Consider the following 26043-nt stretch of genomic DNA (forward strand, 5'->3'; position numbering starts at 1 on the left):
ACTCAGATCCAAGGACGCACAGTAGACATCAGACTGTGACAGGTGTGTGACAGCAGCACTTCAGGCAGTCTGGGAACAACCTGCCCCAGGGTGGCCCAGCACATTGATGTCTTCTGGAGCCAGGTCCTGGGTTCAAACAGTGCTTGTCCTTGCTTATTAGGGCCAAAACAAAGGGTGGCCGACGAGCAGGGCATGTGTCCCTGTAGCTGTCACCATCACCTTCCCAGGTGACACCGGCCTGTGACATGTTCCGCACTTACTTTGATAGATGGGAGTCTGTGTGTGCAAATATAAAGAGCTTTATTCACTTCTGTCATTAAAGTACAAAACACACACACACAAGCTCCTCGTGGACACGCGGCCTCAGACTTCGAACATGGCACAGCTGCTGCACAGCACCTTCTCACACACATCGCTGCAGCTGCACATGCAGGGGAAGAGAGAAGAGCCGTGTTAGCGACGACTATGCACTGCTGGGCCGCTGCTGTCCAGGCCCAGGACTCCTCAGAACATGGCCTAGTTGCCGTAGGGCTCTTCTGACAATGGCAGTTTAGGGGTATTTGGGAGCAACGTCCTGCAGGGGGTGGCCTAGCTCAAAAGTGGGCTGTGGCTCAGAAATCTGGGTTTTCCTCCTTCCCCACTGGGTGAGCAGATATGACCAGAAAGGATGTCACCCTGAGAACAAGTGTCCTACAGAGAACACCCCTAAGGAAAGAAAACACAAGGACAAAGAACACGGCCACTGACACATAGCAAGGCTTCCTGGCAGCCAGCTGATGCCAGGAGGGGGCCCAGAACAGATGCTCCCTCACAGCCGCTGCAGGATCCCACCGGGCTGGCACCCTGCCTTGGGCTTCTGGCCTCCAGAGGGGTGACAGTGCATTTCTGCCATCTGAGCTGACCAGATGAGCCTGACTCAGCCTTGGAGGCCGATGGTGGCCTGAGCTGAGTCTCACAGAGGACAGTGCCTAACCCAGGAACCTTCAAGAACTCAGAGTTACACTGGACGCACAGTGACATCTAATGATCAAGGCTCTAAAGGTCACTTGAAGGAAACATGACAGCAACACACTGCATGACCACAGTAAGGACACACAGCGAGATGAGCAGTCAGAGCTATTGGCTACAGGAGCCAAGGAGCAGCCGCAGCAGCTAGCCTACAAGATGGGGGACAGAAGGCGGGTTACAGGGTCAACAAGTGGGATATGGTGGCCAGCTGGGCCATGTCTCAGGTAAACTAGGGCCATGCTAGAGAAGACCCTCTTGCCCAAACACCCCTAGGGGTTGGGGTCCTGACCCCGGAAGTCAGGGTGTGTCAGAATGAAGCAGCAGGGCAGAGGCAGAAGGCTTCAGTGGGCAGGCCCAGCTCCCAAGCCCAAGGACGCCACTTCTGGCCACTGACCCCAAGCAAGTCACTTATTTGTAAAGCTGACCTCCTGGACTGTGGCCATGGGAGGAGCATGTCACAAGGGAAGTCAGAGTCCCCTGGACACCACAGCGGGTCTGGGCAGGAAGAGCAGAAGGCAGCGATGTGAGGAAACCAGCATCAGGGACGGGGAGACCCTGAATCCAGCTACACAGAGGGCTCCCGTGGCTCTAGTCCACTTGCCCTGCTCTGGGCTTGTTTCTTCCCCAGGAAGGTGAAGCTGGGAAGTCCCTGCCACTCCCGCTTACCTGTCAGGAGGAAGATGAGCTGGGTTATGAAACCCACAGAATAGAGCCCACCTTCATAAGTAGCCTAAGGCTCAGTCTTCAAATGCCAGTCTGATGCACCTGGGCACCTGGCCACAGGGACCCATTTCTCCTCCCTCCAGCACCTCCCACCCACTCAGCACTTCTCCTCCCCCTCCTCCCCCACTTTCTCAATCTTTCCCAACTGAAGAGTGCCTTGAGGGAAAGGGCTTACCATGGGGGATGTGGTTTTCAGTCCTACACAGCTACTGTCACCATCTAGTGAGTCTAATTTTATCTAGATCTACAGAGCTTCTCCACGTGCACTTTGCATTGTCCACCCTCTAGGGCTGGGGCTGGACACCCACGTGTGTCCCAGGGGTCTGTACTGAACGAGGTGGGTCCCTGACAGCTGTGGGGGGAGAGGTCTCCCTGCAGGCACCCTGTAAGTACCAGACCTAGTCAGCTGTAGAAAACATATGTGCAAACACACACAGACTAGATTAAGCGAATGACCCACTTTCCAATTAAGAAACAACTGATAACCCTACAAATAAAACCCATGTGCGGCACAACCGCAGCACACGCTTGTTGCCCTGTGTCAGTCGTTCCCCAATACAGGGGAAACAAATCCATGAGACAGCACCAGCTACCCATCCCTAAAAGATCAAGAAGACCAAAGAGGTACTTTAAGACAGCAGCTGGAAAAAAGCTACAACTCTTGTTGCATAGGTCTTGCTTTACCTTGGTCTTAACCATCCAGTAGAAAAGTATGAAGATGAAATATAAGAAATAAAGCCATGCTGTTAAGTTGAGCTGTGGGGGACTCAGGTCAATAATTTCTGACATTGCCAGTTAAACAGAAGACCCAATGCTATTATGGGCTTCTGGACTCTTTTAGAATATTTTGCTGAGTTTACACACCTATAATATTCAATAACGGAACTTAGAAAAAACGGGGTATACCGATGAATGTCCATTTTGTATCTGTGTATTCAAAGAGGTTGGGATAGATATATAGTTGCATTCTCTTAATGAATAGAATGATTTGTTCTAATGGTGTTTGTAAATAGGATCACAAGTCCGCATCTTGTACAGCAATTAACCACTAAGAAGAATATACGCAGTGTATTATTTGTTGAAACTGTACTTCCGATTTGATTTGAAACTGTCTCATTGCTGTTTATCAATAAAACTTTGAAAAACAAAAAAACAAAAACAAAAACAAAAGACAGCAGCTGGCTTGTGAAACTTGGATTTCCTTTAGAAAGGATCACCAAATCTTCCGAAAATAAATAAATAAATGTGGGAAAAGCATCTTTGATCTCTGTGTTCCATCCATTAAGCAACAGCACCATCAAATGACCCACTTGTCCCCGGCAGGGCATCCTGGGGCTTCCGGAACATGCTGGGAGGAGGGACAGGAGGAATGGCTGCATGGACCAAGGCACTTACTCCACAAGGCCACACAAGGCACAGGCCATAGCGCCACAGCCCCAGCAGGTACGCACACACTGCCCACACAGGGCCCGCTCACACTGGCTGCAGATCGCCTTTCCATCCACAGCTCGCACGCACGATGAGCAGGCATGGGATGTGGCCCCAGATAGGTCTGTGAGGAGAAACACCAAGCTATCAGCCCTGGAAAGAGGCCGGAAGGACATGGGGCTATGAGACCACCTACATCTTTCTGAAAATGCAAGCAGAGGGTCCCCATCTACCTACTGCTGAGTCCTTTAGATGACCCGCAGGTCAAGTGCAACAGCTGGACCCTGTTCAACAATACAGGGTGAGCCTCCAGAACAGCACTGTTCCTACCACCACTCCCACGGTCACAGCCACAAGAACAGCTGGCAGCCACTTACCAGCCTTGGAGGCCTGCGCACAGCTCCGGATCAGCTGGCCATCAGGTCCAATGAGCATCTGGCCCCTTGCAGCTCGGGGTGTCTCTGTGGGGCCAGGCTTCGGGGATGCTGGCAGGTTGACGATGGCACAGCTTTCGCCCCACACGTGGGCTCTGTAGGCCTGGGCCCCACGGAAAAGCAGCTGCTTGGTCTTCTCTGGGAAATACAGACCACTTGTTATAAATGTACACCGTGCGGCCATAGAGTCCTCACATGATCACTCCATGACCTACCAGATGGTACAGTGTGCTCCTCTGTGCCTGTCACCCTGGCCCACTCTACCCCCATGCTAAAAATGCCTTCCTGCTTCACTTGGCTCAGCTGCCCTCCGGCTCAGGTAGGTCTGGATCCTGCGACCCTGCCTATGCCTGCTCAGGGGCTCCCTCTACTGGTCCTTTCACTACTCTCAATTCACTGGGCTCTCATACCTTCCCTCCTCAGCACTTTCCTTCCGGCAAGTGGGAGAACCATGCAGAGTAAGCTCCCCCGCCCCCAAGCACTATACATGCTAACTATCAAAAGCACTGAAAGGCTCAGAGCTGCACCAAAATCTCAGGCCGGTGTGCACTTTTTCCATCCACCAGGCTGACCTGCCAGCCATAGCAGCTTCTGATCAAGGGATCCCAGAACCTGTTAGGCCTGTGAGCCTCCAACACAAATCCACGCCTGGTAGCTGAAGTGGCAGCTGGAAGCACTGTTATCCATCAAGCTACATGAGGTGTTCAAGGACCCTCACAAAAGCAAATATCAGATGCCAGTCCAGTGTGCTCACTCCAAAACAGCCAAGACAGAGGTGCAAGATGTTGAGGCTCTACAAGCGAACTAAGCAGCAGCAGCGGGGGTGGAAACCAGCCGCCTGTCCCTGTCTCCCCAGGCTTTGCTAACCATATGAGGGACAAGGCCCTGCACATGCTCCAAGACAAAGACAAAGGGGAGACAGACAACTTCTTGATGCCGCTTCATTCTTTTCGTGTTTACATTTTTGAAGCACACTCTTGCAGGCCAGCCACCGTCCCCACGGTTTCGCTCATCGGATCACCTGCATGGCCTGGGACCCGCCAGCGCCCGGGGAGAGAACACAGCAGCGGCACAGCTGGGGGAAAGGAGCGGGCAGCGCCTGGCGGCGTCCCTGTCTCTGAAAGCTGGGCTCTCCCGCGTCCCCAGTGCACAGCAGCACCACTCACAAGCACTCTGGGTCATCTTTTAACTGCGTCCTCGGTATAAACCGCTACGTAAGGAAGATCACTCCGCATGTGGCCGGCCTGTCCCTTCGGCCGAAGTTCTCGACCCGGTAAGACCCCGCCGACAAGGTGGGAAGGGGACAGTGCCCGCGGAGTAAGCGTGGAGCACCTGGGGCCGCAGCAGCCACACTCACCGAAGACCTCCCGCGAGTACTGCTCCGCGCACACGCCGCGGCTCAGCTCCTTCAGGCCCACGCGAACTTTGAGCTGCAGCGGGGCTGCGTCCGCGAACGGGCAGCCCCGCTTGGGCATGGCCACTGGGCCGCAGGACGCAGAGCGCCGCGCGCCGCCTCTGACGTCAGAGCAGCGCGCCAACTGTCGGGGGCAGGATAGGTTGAGAAGACTTTGGAGGCGGGGCTAGCGCGAGACACGACGCGGCATAGGCCGAGAGGGCTGGAGGCGGGACTCGGCGCGCGGGAAACGCTGAAGGAGAAGCCGAAGCGGAAAGGACTGGCCCGAGCGACAGACGCGTTTGGTGCTGCTGGGCGCAGGCTGGAGGCTAGATATAGGCGGAACGTGTGGGCGTTGCCACACGGAGTCGTACACGATAGGTCGAGGCTAGGCCAAGGGCGGGACCTGTGCGCCTCGCGGCGCGGGATAGGTCGAGCCTGCGGAGGGGGCGGGCCCAGAGCGTCGGGCTGGCAGCGCCCGCGCAACTTGGGTTGATCCGCTTTAGCAAGCCCGCCGCGTTCTGTCGGCGGCCGCGGTCCCAGCTCTCGGCCGTGCCGGATCGGCTGACTCCGTTGGTTCCCCGCGGCTGCCCGCGTCCCGCCACCCCCCGGTCCCTGCGCGTCCGCGTCTACTTAATGCGGGTCGGGAGAAATGACGTTTTATTGAGGGTTGTGAGGGACGCCATTGTGGCTTCCTCGGAGGAAGTGGGGCCGAGATCTCTGCAGAGCGTCTGTCATCGCCAGCCCTGCCTCCAGCCTTGCCAGGTTTGCCCCTGGATGTTTACCGGGAGCCTTTCCTGCTGCTTCCTTGTCCTGGCGACCCGCGTCTCGCCGCGGAAGCGCTTCGCACTGGCAGACCTGTGCCCAGGTTGCCCTCGCAAGGCGGGGTAGTGGCCCAGTGCGGGTCAGTGCGGTGACACACACGCGCGGGCGGACGCTGACATGGGACGCGAAACCTGTTTGGCTTTGCTTATCCAGGGCACTCTATCATTGGGCACCATCCCCAGACCTGTAAATTCTTTTAAAAAAGTAGGTTTTTTTGGCAGAACTGGAGATTGAACTCAGGCCCTTGCGCTTGCCTGGGAAGCGCTTATTCCACCGAGCCATCTCTCAGGGCGGTTTTATTGTTTCCTTGAGACAGAGTTTCACATTACTAAATCGCCCCGGTGTAACTGGAACTTTTTAAAAACTTAACTGGAACTTGTGGTCCTTGTGCCTCAGCCTCCCAGCGTTGGGTTACAGGTCTGTGCCACCGTGTCTGGCTCCAGGCTGTTCGCTGCAGACCCAGGCAGCAGCACGCTCGGCAGGGCCAGCTGGCAGGCAGCCCATGACACAGGCCCAGGAAGGCAGCAGAGGCAGAGACCTGCAGGCCGAGGCCTTTATTGAACTCGTGGGGGCTGCGTGTGCAGGTGTCCGTGGGAATTCGGAACCGGGCACTGGCTGTCACCTGCTGCTGAGCAGCTCTAGAAGCTCTGTCGTCCTTTCCTTGCCGTGTTACAGAAGGAGGCAGTGCCCAGGACCCAAGTGCTGCTCCTGCTCCTCCTCGGTCCCACCCCAGGTCTGCCACACTGAACACCAAGGCCAAGGCCTCCTTTCCTGCTACCACCACAACACGCTTCTGTCTGTGCGTCTCCACCTGCCTCTTTCTTTGGCATGAGGTCCCTCAGAGGTGCCCCCGTCTGATGAGCAGGACCGGCTTTCCCCAGGAACTGTACCAGGCATACTCGTCATGCAGCGCGGTCACCTCAGGGCTGGAAGGCCTCAGGTTGGAGTCAGGAGAGCACAGAGTGAATAGCCATGCACTCGGGCTTCTGGACACATTTATTGCCGCACCACTCCGAAAAGGCACACGGTCACAGCGCGTCACACAAGGCCTCTGTTTTGAGTCCTTGGGCTCATATTAAATAGCAGAATTTTTAAAAACTTTACACAGTGCTGGTTTTTAGATGTTTAAATCACTGTAATATTCAGTGGGTGGAGCTGAAAGCTTCAGAAAAATAGAAGTACAGAAAATAATTTTCAGGTTTTTTTGTCTCCAGTGTTGCTTGTGACACCAAGGAACATGGCTGTAGCTGCTCCCAAATGGACAGGGCATGGCTGTGGCCTGGAGCAGCCACTCCTTTGGGTCTAGAACAGTTGGATCATGGACTCTCTGGACTTGCCAACACCGACCCATTTGACTGAAAGGGCAACAGAGGACAGTCACAGTGCACCCAGGGCACAAAGCCCAAGAACAGTTTTGTGTACTATAGCTCACCTGGCAAAGGGGACTTTTTTCCCAAATGGGAAGAGCTCTGCAGTGTATATTACAAAGGCAGTGCCTGAGGAGGGCTGTCGAGGGGAGCAACATGCCGCCCCTGGTCCTGCCCTTGGGTAAGACACTGTGTCTGCACACCCTCCAGTCTGGGGGCCAGTCGCCCTGTGATGGAGCTGGCTCACTTGCACAGGGACATGGCGCCTCCCCCTGCCACATCCCAGGTGGCTGATGCTCCATCTGGCTGGAGCTGCCTGCCATCCTGGAAGGCCCAGCTCTGGTCCCCTTGCCCTCCTTGCCTCATGCATTCGTGTGGTTACCACACATGGTAGGGTCTCACGCCCTCTGTACTCTGCACTGAGACTCGGGCCCCTTGGGGTGTCCAGCATGCAGGGAGGACCATGGGAAGGGGGACTGGCACCCACCTGCCACGCCCACATGGTTCTCCACAAACCGCACATAGTTCTGGGCCTGTGGGGGCAGGTCCTCCCACTTCCTGGCACCTGTGGTGTCTGCTTTCCAGCCAGGCAGTGTCTCGTACTCCACTTCGACCTTCTGGAGTATTTCCTGGTTAGCTGGGGGTACAGAGGGTGAGTGGACTGTGTCTGCCACAAGGCTGCTGCTCATGATGTGATGGTCAGCAGACAGGAAGCTGGAGAAGGCAGGGGTCCTTCTGGGCTTGCTTGGTGTTTGCAGGGAATCAGGAACGGCCAGGATCTGAGCTCCTAGACCTGGGGCTCGGACAGCTCACTCATGTTGACCAAGTGTTCTTGGGGATGGCAGGCTCTGCCTAGAAACTGACGCTAGGAGACTGGAGTACTGCAGCGTTAAGGTGCCCTTGAGGACATATGCCCTGCCCCTGGGGTGGCAGCTCCTTCCTGGCAGGGACCCCTGCTAGTGGGAGGTCCTGGAACAAGTGGCCCCCCCAAGGGGTCTGCCTGTGTGGCGCACACCCCACGTGCAGAGCCACAGTGACCCCATGGAGTGCCCTTTCCAAGGCCAGGATCAGGAGGGCTTCCGAAGGTGTGCATGGCTGTCACACCAAAGGGACCTCTGGGCCTGCCCAGGTCTGCATGCATGTGGAAGGCGAGGAAGGTGATGTGCATAGCTGCGATAGAGGAAGCTCGTGGGAGCAGGCTGGACAAAACCATGGTGCGATGAGAAGGGGGATGCTCCACACCAGCAAGACGGAGGCGGGAAAAGAACACTAGCGCACTTTTCTAAAGGAAGGACACGGGGCCAGTTAGATCTGTAAGTGGCTAGCAGGGACTGGGACGGAAGTTATTGGTAGAAGAGTGTTTAGCCTCTGGTAAGGCACCCAGAGCCATAAAGTAAAAGAAAGAAATCTGACCATAAGGCATGTTTTCCTAGATAAAACGGTGATCTTTGCATCTGTAGAGGACTTTGGGTTCTCTACAACCACCCACATCCACTAACTCAGACTCCCACTCCTGGGAGGTGAGCCTTTCAGGGACTCCCAGAGTCCTTGCCAAGAGTCCTCAGACAAGCCAGTCCCGTCAGGAGTCCGTGAGACGCAAAGCCAGGCTAGACAGGTCCTTGGAGCAAAGCAGTTGCGCTCCACCTGCTGACAGTGCCGCCCCTCCTTGTCCCCTTGTCCTCTGGTGCCCAGTGGGCAAGCACACTGGATCATGTCATGTACCTGGAAAGTAGGGAATCCTCTTCCCGTTGAGCTTGTATGAGATGCCAACTTTAATCTCACTCAGGACGTCTAGGATGTCCAGCTTGGTCAAGGCCAGCCTGCCCAGAAATCAAGGGGTGAGAGAGGCAGAAATGGCCCGTACTGGTTTGGTTTGGTTCTTGCTCTCTTGCTTCTCCTCCTCGTATTAGCTGTGAAGACCCTGGGTAATCCTGGAAAACTGGTCTGCTGAAGGGGACAGGGCAGGAGCACTTGCTCAGGGCTCTGCCTTGAGTGCCCTGCTCAGCTCTCTCTCTGTCTACTGGAGGCTTAGCCACATCTTCCCACAGCATGGCCACAAGCGTGGCACTGTGTCCCTTTCATCTACCCCTGGGGCAGCTGGTGTCACAATGGCAGTCGCCTCTGCAGCTCTTCTCTGTGCCACGCCTAGGCTAAAGCTTCCAGGTTTTCCTCTCCTTTGCTCCCGTGTGGGAGGCCCAGGTGCCATGCACTTCATAGATGTGTGTTGCTAGACCCAAGCCAGCAGTGGTGACAAGTGGGCAGTGCCGCCCAGTGCCACCCTGTCCTGGCCCCCAAGCTTCTGAGTCTGCACTACAGAAACTGAAGCTAGCACCTCAGAGATCACACTCTAGCCACACGGTTCCCATGCTTCTTGCACAAAGATGGACCTGGAACCACCAGGCAGTGCGCTGGCCAGGTCTGGATCCAGAGGGGACATTGTCACCCAGTGGAAAACATGCCGCTCACAACCTGTCTTGGGAAAATCACTCCTCCGGAAAGTCCAGCTATGGCAAAGTGGGGTTCGTTCTCAGCACCATGGGGCGTGCTCCTCGGGGCTCTCAGAGGTGGGGGCCCTGGCGCCCTTCCCAAGGACTGTTAACCTGGCAGCACCACCGGGGCACCTCCACTCTCTGCCCTCACAGAGCCGGGGTTCACAGATGGCCTTGGGTGTGGGGGTTTCCTCAGAGCCCACACCATTCCCACAGTCCAGGGCAGCTGCAGGCTGTGTTGCTGGCCACCCCTGCCTGGTCTGCATCTCTTCCCTGTTCCTTCTTGGAGCTCCACACACAAGATGGCCCTTCTCCTCATGCCAGGTCCCTTGGTTCAGAGACCCCTCCTGGACCCTGCACAGGGTGAGCATAAGTGTGCTGCTGGCCTGCCCCAGCCCTCTGGCAAGGTGTCCCAGGGCTCCTGAAGATGAGCCCAGCAGCCACACTGAGAGGTCCTTACAGGGCCCTGAATGACAGAGCAGGGGACCCTGTTGAGACACACTCTGCCTGGGCTCGGTGCAGTGAGTGTTTCCCTGGCATGTGGCCCACACTGCAGGCGGTTGCCTATGACCTGGATTTGTCTCACACCTGCACGTGACCTGCTGTGAGTGCTCACAGAGCCAGGACACTACCACACAGAGCCAGGACCACCACGAGCCCTAGGTCAGCCTTGAGGGGGAGAGGAGGAATCCCACAAGGATCCCTGGGGCCCTCAGCCACAGTGAGGTGGGACGCTCCGCAAAAGCACCACTTACGCGGTGAAGCCGTTGACCATGTGCGCATATCTCAGGGTCATCAGGTCCAGCCAGCCGCAGCGCCTCTTCCTGCCTGTGGTCACCCCCCACTCATGGCCACGGCTCTGCAGTAGATCCCCAATCTCCTGCAGGGGCAAGAGGGCACCCACATGACTCGAGGGGATCCGTAAGTCCCTTGTCCCTCTGCTGCTCTTTTCTGGACTTGGAGAATTCCTGAAGGTGCTTTCCTCACTGGTCACCCCCATGGCCTCTATATATGTGTCCCCAGTAGCCATGTTCCACCAGGCCATGCTACCTGCCTGTGGTCACCCCCCACTCATGGGAAACAGGGCTACACCAGGGAAACAGGGCAGAGACCTCAGACATGTTGTTCATCATGCAATTCCTGTGGTTCTTGCTCAGAACACGCCTGGCAGTGTTGTGGATAAGTCTGGACCTTGCAGGGACTGAGCCAGCAAGGAGGGGCCTGCTGCCACAGTGCAGCTTGTAGACAGTGGACTTTTTGTCTTGTCTGCCTCTACCTGTGCTGCTCAGTAAAAGCCCTGAGCCTCTCTGGATGCCCCTTTATATCCACCATGGTCTGGGGGGATCCCGGGGCAGAAGGCTGAGCTCTCAGAGCCATGCGGTCAGTACTGTCCTAGTTCAGCAGGATGTCCGAAGGCACCCCCACATCAAGGTCCCTACACACTCTGGGGTAGACAGGGTCCAGGATGCACACACACACACCTGACCCCAGTGTGGGAGCAAGCTGACCTCCTGCCCTTACTGCATGCCTGCCTGTGCTGGGAGCTGGTGTGGCTGCATGGGGTCCCTGCACCCCCTCCCACAGCCAAGGCTGGGCACTCACATTGATCTGCTCTGTGGGGAAGGCCCCGATGCCCACGCGAGTGGTGTAGGCCTTCACCACACCGTACACGTCGCCTATGTTCTGAGGTGGGATGCCCAGGCCTGTACAGACACCGCCCACTGTGCAGTTGGAGGATGTTACAAAAGGGTAGGTCCCTGCAAGACAGAGCAGGTCACGGGTTGGGATTTGTCCAGTCCTGCGAATCTGGGCCCAAGACATCTCTCAGCAGAGGGCAGGGAGTGGGTTCACCCCCGCATGAAGTGCTGTGTGCAGGGCATAGGAGTGTGGAGTGAGGGCAGGAGGAGGCGTTCCCAGGGCAGACCAAGTTGGCCTGACCACCCTGCTGTCTACTGCTGTGCCTGTGGGGTTGGGACTGACCAAAGGTTCATCAGCCCTGCCCTTATCCCTGCCCTGCTGAAGTGGGGAAAACGGGAAGGTCAGATCCTACTGATGGCGTGGGTAGCACCGTGGCTGTGCCTCACCCCCTTCTGACCCCTGCCCTCCATGGGCAGCTGGTCTCCAGCACACACAAAAGGCCATCAGGACCTGACACCCAGGATGGAGTAGGTGAGGGGAGAGAGAACATACCGAAGTCAATGTCGAGGAGGGCGGCGTTGGCACCTTCCACCAGGACCTTCTTGGGGGGGCCGTGGAGAGCCTCATACATAAAGTAGACCCCATCTCGGACCATGGGTCTGATCCGCTCAGCAAAGCCCTGCAGGGACCATGCCAGCCAGCAGTGATGTGTTGCTCTGATGAGTCTGGATGTCACAGCAAGGGAGAGGTGACTTGCCAACCCTGGGATGCACAGCTTACCTTGAGTCTCTTGAGTTGGGCTTCAATGTCTATCTCCAGGCTAGGGAACATGGACTGATGCTGGTGGGCCAGGTTCTTGAATCTGTGCAGGTGAATGGTGCAGTGATCGCCAGGGGTCCACACAGAACTTCGCCCTTGGTAATTCCAACCCTCTATCACCGGACTGCAGCTGCCCTAGTACCTGGTGGAAAACTCGTCAAAGTCTGACAGCAGGTCACAGATGCGGAGGCCTGTCCGGGCAGCCTTGGAGGAGTAGGTTGGTCCGATTCCCTTCTTGGTGGTGCCGATGCTGAAAGATGGGACTGGGTGTTGGCGGGGGACAGGGATCCCACTGCAGCCCTGCCAGCCCCAGCAGAGCTGGGTGCACCCATGGATAAAGGTCAGGCAGGGAGACATCCCAGGGGCCTCTCTGAAGTGATGCTGAGGGCCAAATGTGGGACCTTGTGAGGTGCCCTGGCCTCCTCAGATGCACAGCTTCCAGAGACCCAAGGTTGGTGGGGACCCATCGTTTGGAGCCCCAGCCCTATGCCTGTGCTCCACAGTCCTTCTGGTTCTCAGTTGCCCTGCCTTGATTCCCCTCACTGGGCAGTCATGGTGCCACTCTTGAGGTTGGCCCCTGTTGTTTTCCCTAGACAGTTGCGCTGTCTGTGCCCACAGCCCCCACAGACCACTCTTGGCACGTAGGCTGCTCGCCACCACTGCCTGTGCTTGGGGGTGTGCACGTGTGAGCCGGGGCCAGCTGTGCATGCGTCTGCACGTGTAGGTGTGGAGCACTGTCTGCATGGGTGGGCCACTGTGAGTCCATTGCTGGAGGCGGTGCCCTCCTCTGGGTTTCCTCTGGCCTCTGGTTGCCAGAGGTCCTAGCGGACACCTTAGGGCTCCCACAGCAGGCAGGGCCAGGGTGTGAGCAAGGCTGGGCGCCGGGCTGGTTCAGCACTTCCCCTTTTCTGGATACCCTGTGCGCAGTCAGGGTGTCCCAGGCCGTTGCAGGGACAGCCAGTGAGGACAGTGTAGGCCCCGAGAGAGGTGGGCTGTCAGGTGGATGCCGTCCTCAGGGGCCTCTGAGAGGACAGAAGCTCCTGTGCAGGACTGGGCGTGTGCAAAGCCGCCAGCCTGCAGGGCCAAGGCCCAGAGGGCGGCGGGGTCGTACTTACTTCTTCCCCTCCTGCACTTGGCGCTGGACTTCCTGCAGTCCATCCACCGCCTGGTGGAAGTCGAACACTGCCGGGCCATGAGGTGTCAGGGAACAGAGAGAAGCAGGAGCAGAGGTCTATGCAGGTATTCAGTGACCATGTGCCATTTCCCAGGAAAGGGGTTAGGGGATGTGTGTGACCCGAGTGCTGGGCAGCAGCAGAACGGGGCTGTGAAACCTCAAGGCCCACCCTCCTCCATGCAGGTGTGACTGTACATTTCCCTGGGCCTCAGTTTCCCTGTCTGCAAATGGGTTCATGGCTTCTGACTCAGCTTTTTGGAAAGGGCAAAGAACAGGGCGGGGAGCTGTATGGGACCAGGCAGCGTTGTAAGTTTGAAGCTCACCAAGGTGGGCCCGGTCGGAGATGACAAGCCGCTTCTCCCAGTCCTTCAGGCCTGTGGCACACGACAGGTGTGTTCACTGGCATGCTGCATCCATGATGACCTGTGTCTAGGCTAGGAGACTTTGCTAGCTCCCGTTAGGGGCCAAGAGGCCGGAGCGGCCCCCATGTTGTGTACAGGACAATGGTCCTGCCCAAACCACCTTGCCCCACAGCACACCTGCCCAGCACGCGGGCAGGCTGCTTAGCCTCCTTTCTGGCTTTCTTGCCTCGCCACCTGGCAGTTCCTGTTCTGTGACACTGGGAGAGCCTTAGCCACTGTGCTGCATGCTGCTGGGCACGGTGGTCTGTAGCCCTGGGACCTACCTTTCTTCTCATTCTTCTCTGCTTCTTCAAACAAGCCCGGCAGGTGGATGACCACACCATTGCCTGCAACACACAGACAGGACACGTGACTGAGCCATGCATGGAGCTTGGGAAGCACAGCAGCCAGGGGCTGGGGGCAGCCAAGTATCCATCAGGGTGACTGTGTGAGCCACGCAGGCCATCACACAATGGACCTCGACCCAGCCTTGGAAAGTAAGGGAATCCTGTCATATGCTGCAGCATATAGGACAAGAAGCCAGGCAACATCAGCCAGAGGAGCAGCACCTGGAGTTGCTGACTCCGAGACAGGAGCAGGACCGTGCTCAGCGGGCTGGGAGGGTGGGGCCATTCAGGGGAGAGCTGCAGTCTGGGATGTGATGGGTTCTACAGACGGATGGAGTGACAGCGCTCGGCCATCAGTCCCCTGGTGTGTTGTTGTTGTTGTTTTGGTGGGACAGAGGACAGAACTCAGGCCAGTCAAACACTTACTCTACTGAGCTCTCTTCTCAGCCCAGTCCCCTGGTGTTTACCCAAACAGCTGAAAATACGTGCACATCTAGGCCTGCACAGTGCCTAGCAGCCTTATTCCCAACTGCCCAACCTGGGTGCAGCCCTCCCTGAGCGTGTGGCTGAACTGAAATGCATCTCACAGGGGAGAGGCTGCTCATGGGCGACCCTGTTGGGGGTAGCCAGGTCAGCAGGTCAGGGATCCAGGCAGGGCCATGAGCCACGCCACTGCCAGGCCACATCAGCATGGCGGCGTGGTGCCAGGGGCTGTGACCTCAGTCTGGACTGGAAACAGGCCAGTTTTCTGCCCATCCATGAGTACTGTGAGACAGGCCCCTCTGCCTGGCTCTGGGTGGAAGGACCATGACTGCCAGTGGCCACTGCGGCTGCCTCTGCCCACTCACTGCACTCACTCTTCTCCACAAAGGCTGGGTGTTGCCCCTCCTGAGTGGCAAATAAAAGCCAAGTGGATCTTTGAACTAAAGAGATACAGCTTCACCTCTGACGCTGGAAGAGACAAAATCACGATGTCAATAAAGTGATCAGTAAGGCAAACAGGTAGACACTGTCCTGTGTGACACTAACAATGGGCGTATGTCACTGTATACTTGTCTACACACACCAGCCACCAGGCAGGAGGCCTCATGTGCCAGTGGGGGATGTGTGGGCAGGGAGTGTGCTGTAGCTGCCTCAGCTCTGCTGTGGACCTGACACTTCTCTTAAGAAATAAAGTCTATTAAAAGACACTAAAAATTGATTTAAATGGTAAAGCTTACTGAGTATGTCTTGCAAGTACAAAAAAAAAGACCCCAAAATGTGGAAACACCAGTGTGATGGGAGCAGATCAGCAGTGGCCTGCGAGGTGGGGGCGGGCAAGTCCCAGCAACAACAGGGACCGTCACGGTCTGAAGCTGGCTTCAGGGTATGGACGCCCAGCTGCAACCTCCAGGGAGGATTTTGTGACATAAACTGGACCTCAGGGAAAGGGTTGTTTACCAAAACAGCCTAAATATGGGAAATGGACCCTTGGAGACTCACAGCCCCACCAAGGTGACAGCAGCTCCAAGGTGTTTTCTTTCCACTCATGTAAACTGTCTGGGATCTGCTGGAGTTCCACTGAGTCAGAGGGAAGGCAACCCTCCAAGGCCGTGCAGCAAGCCAGTGTGTGTCTGGGCTGAAGGGGCCCCTCACTCCGAGCATGAGCAGCCCAGCAGAGACCCGCACCGCCTCCACGGGGGCCCCTGGCTCCACGGCCACACGGTTTGGCTGCGGGCAGTAGAACGTTAGTTAAGAGGCCCAGAGACTGCTCAAGTCACAGTGAGTAGGAATGGCTATGCAAACGCCCCAGCATCTTGAAATAACCATATGGCAGAGGTGACTTCACGGGGTGCCTGCCATGCCGGCTGGAGGCCTACTTGCTGGTGACCCTGGTGACCGTGCAGCCTTGCTGTGGCTTGGCCCTGCCCTCTGTCCAGGCGGGTGGCCCTTCCGGGAGCAGCCATGGCCCAGCAGGACAAGGCCACCCTTAGCCAGTGCCTCCCTCTGCTCCTGCACTTCCCAGCAGGCTGGGCAGAACCAGAGGAAATGGGCCAGATGGGGCTGGGTCACAGGCTATGAGCTAGGCCAGGCCAGCTGGGTCACAGGCTATGAGCTAGGCCAGGCCAGCCCCCCAGCCCTCTGATGGTATGGGGAGGTGGGCTAAGATCCTGGGGGCCAAGGTGGCCTCACCTCAAGGGCACAAAAGGTCATAGGTGGCTGCAGCAGGTTAGCAGAGAAGGATGTGCACAGAGCTTGGAACAGCTGGGGGACTAGAGCGGGGGGCCCTTGCAGCATGGACAGGGGCCAGGGCCAGGAGCCTGTCAGGCAGTTGGGGTCATACACATCATATGCAAGCAGACCTCAGTGAAAGGCACACCAGTGGATGTACCTGGGCATGTTCACGTGGAGGCTGAGCTCAGCAGAACCTCCAGGGCCCTCTGACCCCTGGGCTTCTGGTCTGTGAGGCTGGGAGGATGGGCTCTGTCTGCTCCCCCTTGGCCTGGGAGGCAGCTGGCTGTGTGGGTGACTCCTACACCAGCTTCTGATGTCCAGCCAGCCCAGGGCTGTGGGCAGACCTGCACACAGCCTTCTGGCTCACACTGCAGTGCTGGGGCAACAGGCAGGGACACTCACCAATGAAAGACACTGCCTTGGTGTTGATGATGCCGCTGGGGAGCAGGTGGAAATCATACTCCTTGCCATCGACCACCACGGTGTGGCCAGCATTGTTGCCTCCCTGGGGACAGAGACTCAGCTGACTATTCCTTGGGTTCCCCAGACACCAGCAGATAAGGCAGAGAGGGGCCTTGCAGTGGCTGTCACCCAGGTGCACAGGGCAGCTCCAGGCTCACCTGATGGCCCTGCAGTACTGGTGGGCAGTACTGGTGTTCAGAGGGGGCTGGAAACCCTGGGGTATGATTGATAGGGCCATGGCCAAAGGAAAGCAGGAGGACCCCCTGAGGGAACACACATATGCTGGCACTCAAGGGGCTTGGGGTGGCAGCATCTTCCCTCCTCAGATGTCCTGCTACCCCTGAGGCCAGGTTAGGTACAGTGTGGTGGCACCTCTTGAGATTCTGCACAGGGCCTTCCAGCCCCAGTCCTGTGTCCCACATGCTGGCCGACCAGTGTGCAGCCTTCTCTTTCCTCCTGCCCCTGCCAGGGCCCCTGGCTCCAGCCACACTGTTATCTATGTATGAAGAGAGACCCTCACCCCCCCATCCTCTTCTGCCCACCCAAGACTCAGTATGGCTGCCTGTTGCTCATGACTCACTGGGCAGATTCCAAGCCCCCTAGGTGCTCAGCTGAAACAGCTGGTGCAGCTGGTAATACAAGGACCTGGCAGGGACCTCACTTCGCACAGTGGTCACTGGACAGCAGGGCTGGAGTCCACGTACTCAGTTACCTCCCCACCCTCCAGTTCCTGACCCCCAGGTGAGACGGGCCTGCTAGAAGCCGATTCTACCCCATGGCACCAGAATGCTAAATGAAGTTCTGTCCTAGGCTTCTCCCTGCAGCTTTCAATGCATGCCACTAGTGCTACTGGTGCTGTCCCCCTGCCCAGCAGGTGGGACCCTCCCCAGCTAACACAGGCTGGCCACACCAACTGCAGGACCCATCCAGGCATGGCTCTGATGATAGAGTAGTGCCCACCTCCCCAGCCAGCACTGCAACCTGTAGCTGTGGCTGTAGTTGGTTCTGACATGGGCAGGTCCTGTGTGCAGGTGATGGGGTCCTAGGGGGCTGTGGGGAGCAAGGCTGTGAGAGGACCTGCATGGACTCTCATGGGGGGCATACATGCAAGCTGTCCCAGAGGGGCTATCTAAGCACAGGGAGACAAGGCCTGGGGGGCAGCAAGAGGAGGAAGAAGAATTGAGGGACCTCTGAACTCACTGTGGGGCTCAGCAGACCGCTGTCCTGTCCTGGGCTTGCACACTCTAGAGGTTGATAGATTGTGTCAACTTGAGAAGCTAAAAGCTTAACTAAATTCAGTGGATTGTCTAAGGAAAGCTGCAAAGAGGGAGCAAAGCCAGCCCCAGAGAACAGCCATGGAAGATACCAGCAGAAGTGCCATAGGGGTGGAGCCACATAAGGCTTTTGGTACAGATTGCTTCTGATGTTTCAAATGGAACTACACAACTTAAAATGTTTGCCTTTCTGGATTTTTGATTTGTTTTGGTCTCAATGGTTTGTATCCCGCTGCATATACCTTTTGAAATGGTAATGTTTATCTTGTGCCTTTAAATGTTGAAAGTGTTTAACTTTTCATTTGTACAGGGGCTCACAGCTAAGAGTTTGCTTTGGATCTTGGAGGAGACTTGGGACTTCGACTTTTCAGCGATGCTGAAACTATTAGGACTTTGGCAACTCTTGCAGATAGACTAAGTGCCTTTTGCATAAAGGGATGTGCATGAGTCTTGGGGAACCAGGGACAGAGTGTTTTATGGTTCTCATGTAATATAATTTTGATAGACTTAATACTGATACTTAATGATAGTTAAACCTGTACTATAATGTCAAATTTGTAAAATGTTAATATGCATGTCTGTGTACCTGGAGACTGGTTAAAAAACACGTCTAGCTGCCAAATTGACAAGGGGTGGATTGTAGTGGTTGATACATTGTGTCAACTTGAAAAGCTAAAAGCTTAACTAAATCCTGTCAGCAATTCCACACCATAAGGCATGGAGGCCCCTCCCTAGTGAGTGGAGGGCCCACCCTAGAGTGGCTCAGCACAAAGAGGATATATAAGGGAACTGAGCAAAGATGGAGGGTGCCACTTCCTCGGAGGGGCTCTAGTCATCACAATCAGTGTGGAAGGAAGAGCGGAGGCTTGCTAAAAGCTACAGCTGCTGGTCTTCCCTCTGCTTTGCTGTTTTCCATGGCGATAAAATGCTGTCCTTTGCCATGTGCCAGCCTGCCTTGGAGCCAGTAGACTACAATAAAACCTTCATTAAGTGTGAGCTAACTAAACCTTTCCTTCCTTAATTCTGGGTGTTGGGTATTTGTCCCACCAACAAATAAAAAATAACCAAGACACATGTGCAGCCTGTTGGGACCAACAGACCCTGCAGCCCTCTGCGCTCTGCCCTCCCCTGGTATGTGCAGCCCTCCTTGGCTCATGAAGCACCTGCATCTGTGACCTGTATTACCTGGGGCCCTGTGTCACCTAAGGCTGAGGTCTCCTGGGACAGATGGGGAACAAAGATCCCAAGAAAAGACGAGTTTTCAGCAGAGCCAGCCCGACTCATCCTGGTTCACAGCCTCCTCCCTGCAAGGGCAAGACCTCAGGGGCAGCGCAGTCGGCCTGCCAGAGAAGCTGAGGCCCAGGGAGCCCTGAGAGGGCGCCTGTTGCCCCGCCCTCCTCTCGTCATGCCCAGGACCAAGCCATCTGGCAGAGGACAGGCACACACTGCTTGTGTTGGAGTAAACATGGGTGCCTGGGAACAGCACAGTGTCACAGGCCAGGGGACGTCCCATGATCTTGGGCCAATGCCTGTGTGGGGCCAGGTGCCAGGAGCTAGGCCCTCAGAGGAGGCCCAGCCTCAGGGCTTCCAGCAGCTCTGTGTGGTGAGGGTTTTTCCCCAGACGCCCAGGCTATGGCCCTGCTCAGGGAGCTGTTGGAACACCAGGTGCATGGGGACAGCCAAAGAGCTGGGGAAAAGATGCCCTCATGAGCTTCAGCCTGGGGTTCCCAGAGCCAACAGCACCCAAGGAAGGTGGGCACAGGAGCATGGACAGGTGGAATCCACATGGTGCCCTGAGCCCTGCAGTCTCTACTGCCCCACCCAGGTGAGCAGGTTCTAGAGGGCACTCTGCCCACAGCCAGCTCTGGTCACACAGAGAAGTGCAACTTCTGCTGCTGCCGCCACATCTTAGAGTGCAGTTTGGAGAGGGCTCACTATGGAGGAAGCCGGAGCCACCTGGCGTGTAGCAAGGGACGGGCCTTGCTATGGAGCTGGGTCAGCCACAGCTCTGTTGTGGCCCTGGCTTGCCTGGGGCTGGGCCCAAGTGGACCTCAGAGCTGGACCCAGGCAGGCTGCTGCTTTGATCTCCCTATCTGGAGGGCCATGGCCTCCCATCCTCCTGCCCGCAGTACCTGTGCCCCTCCCAGCCTGCACCCTGTCTCCCTCCCACCTGTCCCAGCCAGCCAGCCAGCCTAGAGTCCAGCACACTCCTGTGTCTGTCACTGAGTACTCAGCAATCCTGTACCCCATCTATCCCCAGCAGGGCTGATGGAGAGAGAGCCATCTCAGATGCCCACCATGGCCGTCACCATGGCAGATACCCACTCTAGCCAGAGCCCCTGTGTGCAGGCACCAGGCTTCTGCAGAATTGAAGGCAATGATGACCTAGCAGAGCCCAGGCATAGGGCTCAGGAAAGGCCACCTTCCACCACACAGCAGGGTCCTTCAGCAGGTGCTGACCCAGGGCCCACTGTGGCTCCTGTGAGTGGGTCAGGGGCACAGCCCACATGCCAACAGGCCGGGCTATATGCTGTGGGGTGCTTGGTCACACAACTCCAGGGGCCACTGTCCCTTGCCCTCAGGCCAGCTGTCACTCAAAGGCCCCCAGTTCTTGGTGGCTGGGACTTTAAGACCAGAGCTCTCCCTCTAGGGCCCTATGATAACCCAATTCTGCTCTGTGGAAGTGGCTGAGCCCTAACACTGGCTCTATCCTTGTAGGAATGTGGCAGCTGTGGTCCAAAGTGTGGACCCAGAGCTGCCCCTGTCCCATCCTTCCTACAGTGGGGACCCTGCTTGCCTGTGTGGCCCAGCCACCCTTGGCACCTGTGGCTCTGCAAGTCCTGAGACCCACCTATGTCCAGAATGCTCCTCTCTATAGCCACCTATCTCCTGACCCTCTGCTCATGGTCTCCTACCTGCAGAGGCCCTGCCAGCTCAACAGCAGCCCTGAGCTAAGCAGAGACGCTAGAGGCTGGGTGTTTCCTGCATGGGTCAGAAGGCTCTTCCAAACCCCTGGACATGCTGAATGCTGAGATGTGCCTCCTCGACGCCAGTGGGCTACTCCATGTCAACCTCTCCCCCAGCCCCGGCCTTTCGTCCCTGCTTGGCCCCTCCCGCACCACTTGCATACAGACCCTGGGGCCCCTGACTACAGGACCAGATCTCTTGGAGTTGACTGGCAGGCAGCAGATGCCAGGTGCCTTCCCCCTGGGGTGCTCTGGCCTAACCCAGCTGGCCCTGGCCACGGTGAGGCTGGTTAGTTGGCTAGAACCTCAAGCTCCAGGGGGATGCTGTGTGTACACCAGGCAGTGATGAGGTTGTGGGGGACCTGATTCTGGGAGCACATTGGTCACTCTAGGGGTCCCAGAGCAGCCTGGAATTTCTGGCATGCCCCTGAGAAAGCTCTAGAACCCTGCAAATCACAGGCAGAGCCCCTACTGCACAGGACATCCACCAGTGAGGACTTGAGAGGAGTCTGGGATCTTGTGCCCACATCTGTGGCCCACCCATGAACGTGGCTTCTACCCCTAACCTGGGATTAGCCTAGACTGTGACCCCAGCTAGATCTAAGCCTCAGCCTGAGCTGGCTGGGCATGGACACTGGCCCATGGTGGAAACCAAGAGAAAGCTCCATGGGGCTCTAGTGCCTGGTATGCCTGCAGCCAGCTGTCCTGGGCATTCAGAGGAAGGAATGGGTGACATGGGTGGCTGTGGAATTCCTACCCTGTGCCCACTTTACAGACTACCTGGTTCTCTGAGCCCCTGGCATCCACTGTAAAGTCAGGCCCTGGCTCTAACACTGTTGTTTACCTATGCACACATGCTGTAAGGACAGACAGCCCAGAGCATCTGGTTGGAACTTCACTCTGCCAGGGTGGCCTTCGGTGCACAGAAATGGGGCAGATGCTGGGAGGTCAGCAGCAGGCAGGGGCCTTGCTCCAGGGCAGACAATGCAGGAAGCCAGGTCCCTGAACAGGTGCAAAATCAGGGTCTATAAACTGGAGAGGAGTTCCTGGCCTTGGGGGGTCTGCCTTCATTCCCAGAGGTGCAGCAGGGGTGCAAGCCCAGGGCTACTGAGCTGGGGATGTGCTACACAGGAGTTACTATCATGGTTTAATTTCCTAAGTTTCCCCACCTGGGAAGGAGCTCTGTAAGCCCCATTCCCCAGCTTGTTAGCAGGCTGGCATGTTTTAAATCTGCTAAGGAGGAGCCCAGGGCTCCTTCAGCCCAGGACAGGGTTCGAACTGTGTAGGAGGCAGGCTGCGGGGAGGGTTCCCAGGGACCAGGGCTGGCCTGGGTGGGGGGGCCAGGGTCAGCAGGACTCTCTCGATGGGGCTACTGGTTGTGTGGACAGCCCAGGGCAGCAAAGAGAAGAGGCTACATGGAGGTGGGGACACTCTGTGCCACAGAACTCTGGACATGTACCCATTGACCAGGTCTGAGCGCTGCCCTAGGACCTGCAGAGAGAGGACAAAAGATCCCCCTTCAGGCCCCCAAGGAGGCACTTTCCACAGCCCATGTAGGTCTGCCCATGCCCTGTGGGCCAGCGGGCCACACCCACCCCCTTCATGGAGCTCAGACAGCCACAGCAAACCCAACCCCAGGTTCCAGTGCCAGGGAAGAACTCCCGTGGGTGCCCCGGCCCTAGGCCAGGCTTCAGACCCAAGCTGAGCAGCCGAGGCAGACACTGCGTGGGGCTGGCAGGCACAAGCAGCATGGACAAGGCCCCAGGGACAGGGGCGGTGACCCAAAGAGCATCCACCCAGCCTCTGGTCTGCAGCTGGCCAGCCTGGGCCCAGGTCCTTGGGGGTGCAGGCTGCACCGGGCTCCTCCATGGCCCCAACGCTCGGTCACGCTAGCCAGAAGTCTGGCCCCCACCCCAGGAAGCCAGGATCCTCTTGGATTCTGCTCCAGGGGTCACCTGCCCTAACCCAGCAAATGGGCGGGGCCCTTCAAGGCCCTCTCACCAGGTGTGGCCAACCTCACGGCCCAGACCCTCAGGGCTGCAGCCCCTCAGGACCCTCAGGTCACCCAAGCGGGGTGCCCCAACCCCAGGGCGACCGTCACTCCCCTGATACACCAAACCCACCCCTGAGGATCAGGTGTCCCCGACTCAGCGACTTGTATTTATAGCTCTGGCCCTGGGCTGCCCCGTGTGGGCGGCATGTGTACGCGGGACTGTGGGCCACGCGCCCAGGGCTGCTCCCAGGAAGACCTCCCAGGGGCGCTGGGAGGGAGACTCGCCCCGCCCCGCCCGCACCTGGCAGCGGCTGACGATGTCGGCGTCCGTGGCCAGCAGGTCCACCACCTTGCCTTTGCCCTCGTCCCCCCACTGCGCGCCCAGCACCACGGTTACGCGGGAGCCGGTCACCGCCGCCTCCTGCTGCAGCCGGCCCCGCTTGACGCCGCCTGTGCCGGGGGGCCGGTCATTGGAGGCTCGGGTCCCTGACATCCTCGTCCGCCCTTCGCGCCGGCCGCCCGGGAGCCCGCCCCCGCGCCCCGCGCCCTTAAAGGGACCGTGGGTCGGGGCGGGGCAATGGCAGCGCGCGTGACCCGGGCAGGCCCCGCCCCGCGCTGCCCAAGCTTCGCGGGTGGCACCTGCGTCAGGGCGCTGCCCGCCGCGAACCTGGCCCGAAGGGCGCCCCCTGCGGGCAGCGGGACGTGGAGGCTTAGCCAGGATCCGCCCTGCCTGCTTGGTCACGCGGCATAAGGTGCCACTTTTCGGGTCACCAGCTGTGCACCGGCCACCGCAGCCACCGCAGCGTGGGTTTCCAAGAGGCTGATTCCCTCCTGCTCCAGCCCCATGGGCCCTGGGGACCCAGAGGGGAGTGGTTAGTGCGCTCAAACCCTCCACTCCCAAGTGTAATGGCATGGCCTGTCCCCTCCCTGGCCTCTATGTGGCAGCATCGGGGCTTTGCTGTATACCAGGTCCAGGAGAGAGAGTTGCCTTCTCAGTGCCATCGTGGGTGACTTATGGCTGGGTGGTAAGCAGCTGGGCCGGGGGCAGCAGGACCTGGTTCAGACTGTCACTGCCACGGGTGGGACCATGGGATGTGGGTGCAGGAGGTGGGTCTCAGGGGAGCGTTGGGCCTGAGTAGGTGAGCTAGGGCAGAATGGCAGCTGGAGGAATACAGGGGTCCCAGAGCTGTGACCACTAACGTAGTGTTGTGAGCACCTGGCCGGAGTCACATCAGACAAGTGAGCACACAGTCCTTGAGGGGGTCCAGCCATCCTTCCTTGGGGACCCAGGGCTCTGGGCCAGTGGGAGTCAAGTTTCAGAGGGACCCGGGGAGCAGCTTAACTGCCCCACTGTAAGGCTGTGACTGGCTGTGTGGGCCAGCGCTGACCTGGGGCGCCAACTCTGGGGCCCAAGACTATAAACAGCATGGGCTGGAGGGGGGCAGGGCTTTTCTAAAAACAGCCCAGCTGACATGGCCTGGCCCAAATTAGATCACCCCACCCTGCAGCTGGCCTGTCACAGGGTGGTGGGCTGCGGCCTTGCTACTGTGACCTGGGACAAGTGGCCTTCACCAAGCTTTGTGAGCCAAAGGCCCCTCCAGGGAGCATGGTGTGGCCACTTATGGATTCCACAGAGGCCCCCATGGGACCAAGACTGCATAGGGCAGCTGGGCACTGACATCCACAGATGCTGCCTGGCCCCAGACACCCTCACACCTTAGGGTTTGATGTGACCCACTTGTGAGCTGTTGGTGGCCCGCTCAGTGGGCTTCCCTGGGGAGTGGTAGGAAGGCAGGCAGGCAGGCAGGCTCCAGGGAGGCCTAGGCTAGTCATAGGCATGCCTGGCTTCAGGAGCCCACATTCAGCGTTACTATAGCTCAGTGCTGCATGCTTCTGGGGCTGTACGGGCAGTGTGCAGGCCTGTAGGCCAGGCAAGGGTGCATCTTCCTTAGACAACTGCCTTGTAGGTTCTACCACCCAGCTAGGGACCCACTGCAGTGCAGAGTACAGGGTGGACTCAAGGACCAGCACACAATGCTCATGCCTGGTCACAAGGAGGCCCCACGGGGGGAGGGATGGAGACAGAATGCAGTTTAGATCTGTGGATGGGTGCTCGGCCCCAAGGGCGACAGTCCTTGCCCTGGGCTACAGCCCAGACGGGAGCGTAAGTGAAGCTGTCCCCAGAAGTGTGCCAGACGACTCCATTCACGCAGAGTACCCGTGGTGGCAGTGACAACCGGGGTGACTGCACCAGCAGGGACTCTGCTGTGAGGGAGATGCTTAGCCTGGCTGCAGTGGCTGAGTCACCTTGTAAACTGGAGGGAACCGCTGCTACTTGGCACACAAGCCCGCCTCCCCAGGGTGGACAGAGCTGCCCCTTCCTGATGCCTGTCCTAGTGACTCGAGGCGCAGGCAGGCTCCTTCCGTCTCACATGCCTATAAGGCCCCTGAAGATGCCTGTTGAATGAATGAGTGATGTTTACTTAAAGCCAGCAATGACATAACTGAACATGCTCTGGGCTGAGGAGGGCAACAGGCCTCGACCAAAAACCCCAAGGGGCTGGGGGCTTTCCGGGTGTGGCCCATGCCTGGCCTGGGCACAGGCTCCTGGCTGGCGCTCAGGGAGATTCTGGGAGAAGCTGCTGGCACCAGGCTGCCAGTAAGGACAGGTGGACAGCAGTCTCCAGTGTGGGCAGCGCAGAGTGCATGCTGCTGTCGGAGGAGCACTGAGGGCTGTGGCTGCTTGTGGGTCCCCGTTGCTGCTCTGGCTGCCACATGGCTCCTGGCCTGTGCTGATCACGATGAAGGGGCCACCAATGAGCAGGCAGCTGCTAAGCTCCATCCTGCCCTCTGCTTTCCCAGACATGTGTGCCATCCATGGGCCATCCTACCGTCTGGCAGGTGCTGAGAGGCCAGGCCAGGCCAAGCTGAGCCCAGAGCACAGGTCTGGGTGGGTGCCAGTTTTGGCCTGGCTCTCCTCTGACTTCTCTGGGCCTCCGAGCCCGGGATGCCTGTTGCACGCCTGTCCCTGTGCCCACCTACCCCTCTCTCCACATCAGTGAGAGGGGAAAGCAGGGGGTGCCGGAAC

The 26043-nt window shown here is 57.9% G+C and overlaps 2 protein-coding genes across 2 annotated transcripts; both read right to left on the reverse strand.

Moving 5' to 3' along the window:
- Positions 1 to 283: 283 nt before the first annotated feature.
- Siva1 (SIVA1 apoptosis inducing factor) lies at positions 284 to 5223 on the reverse strand. The gene is made up of 4 exons (XM_004645415.2): positions 4951 to 5223; positions 3537 to 3731; positions 3127 to 3283; positions 284 to 421 (listed from the first exon to the last, which is right to left on the reverse strand). The coding sequence occupies exons 1-4, from the start codon at positions 5066 to 5068 to the stop codon at positions 364 to 366; spliced, it is 528 nt and encodes a 175-aa protein (XP_004645472.1). The 5' UTR covers positions 5069 to 5223; the 3' UTR covers positions 284 to 363.
- A 1566-nt stretch (positions 5224 to 6789) lies between these two features.
- Positions 6790 to 23507, reverse strand: Adssl1 (adenylosuccinate synthase like 1). Its single transcript, XM_004645379.2, has 13 exons — positions 23257 to 23507; positions 16663 to 16765; positions 13984 to 14046; positions 13622 to 13672; positions 13240 to 13306; positions 12267 to 12374; positions 12086 to 12167; positions 11858 to 11984; positions 11270 to 11424; positions 10423 to 10547; positions 8901 to 8998; positions 7666 to 7815; positions 6790 to 7166 (listed from the first exon to the last, which is right to left on the reverse strand). Exons 1-13 carry the CDS (start codon positions 23446 to 23448, stop codon positions 7114 to 7116), a joined length of 1374 nt encoding a protein of 457 aa, XP_004645436.1. The 5' UTR covers positions 23449 to 23507; the 3' UTR covers positions 6790 to 7113.
- Positions 23508 to 26043: the final 2536 nt, after the last annotated feature.

The sequence above is a fragment of the Octodon degus genome, unplaced genomic scaffold, assembly GCF_000260255.1.
Source record: "Octodon degus isolate 3935 unplaced genomic scaffold, OctDeg1.0 scaffold00226, whole genome shotgun sequence".
In the NCBI taxonomy this organism is placed as follows: Eukaryota; Metazoa; Chordata; class Mammalia; order Rodentia; family Octodontidae; genus Octodon; species Octodon degus.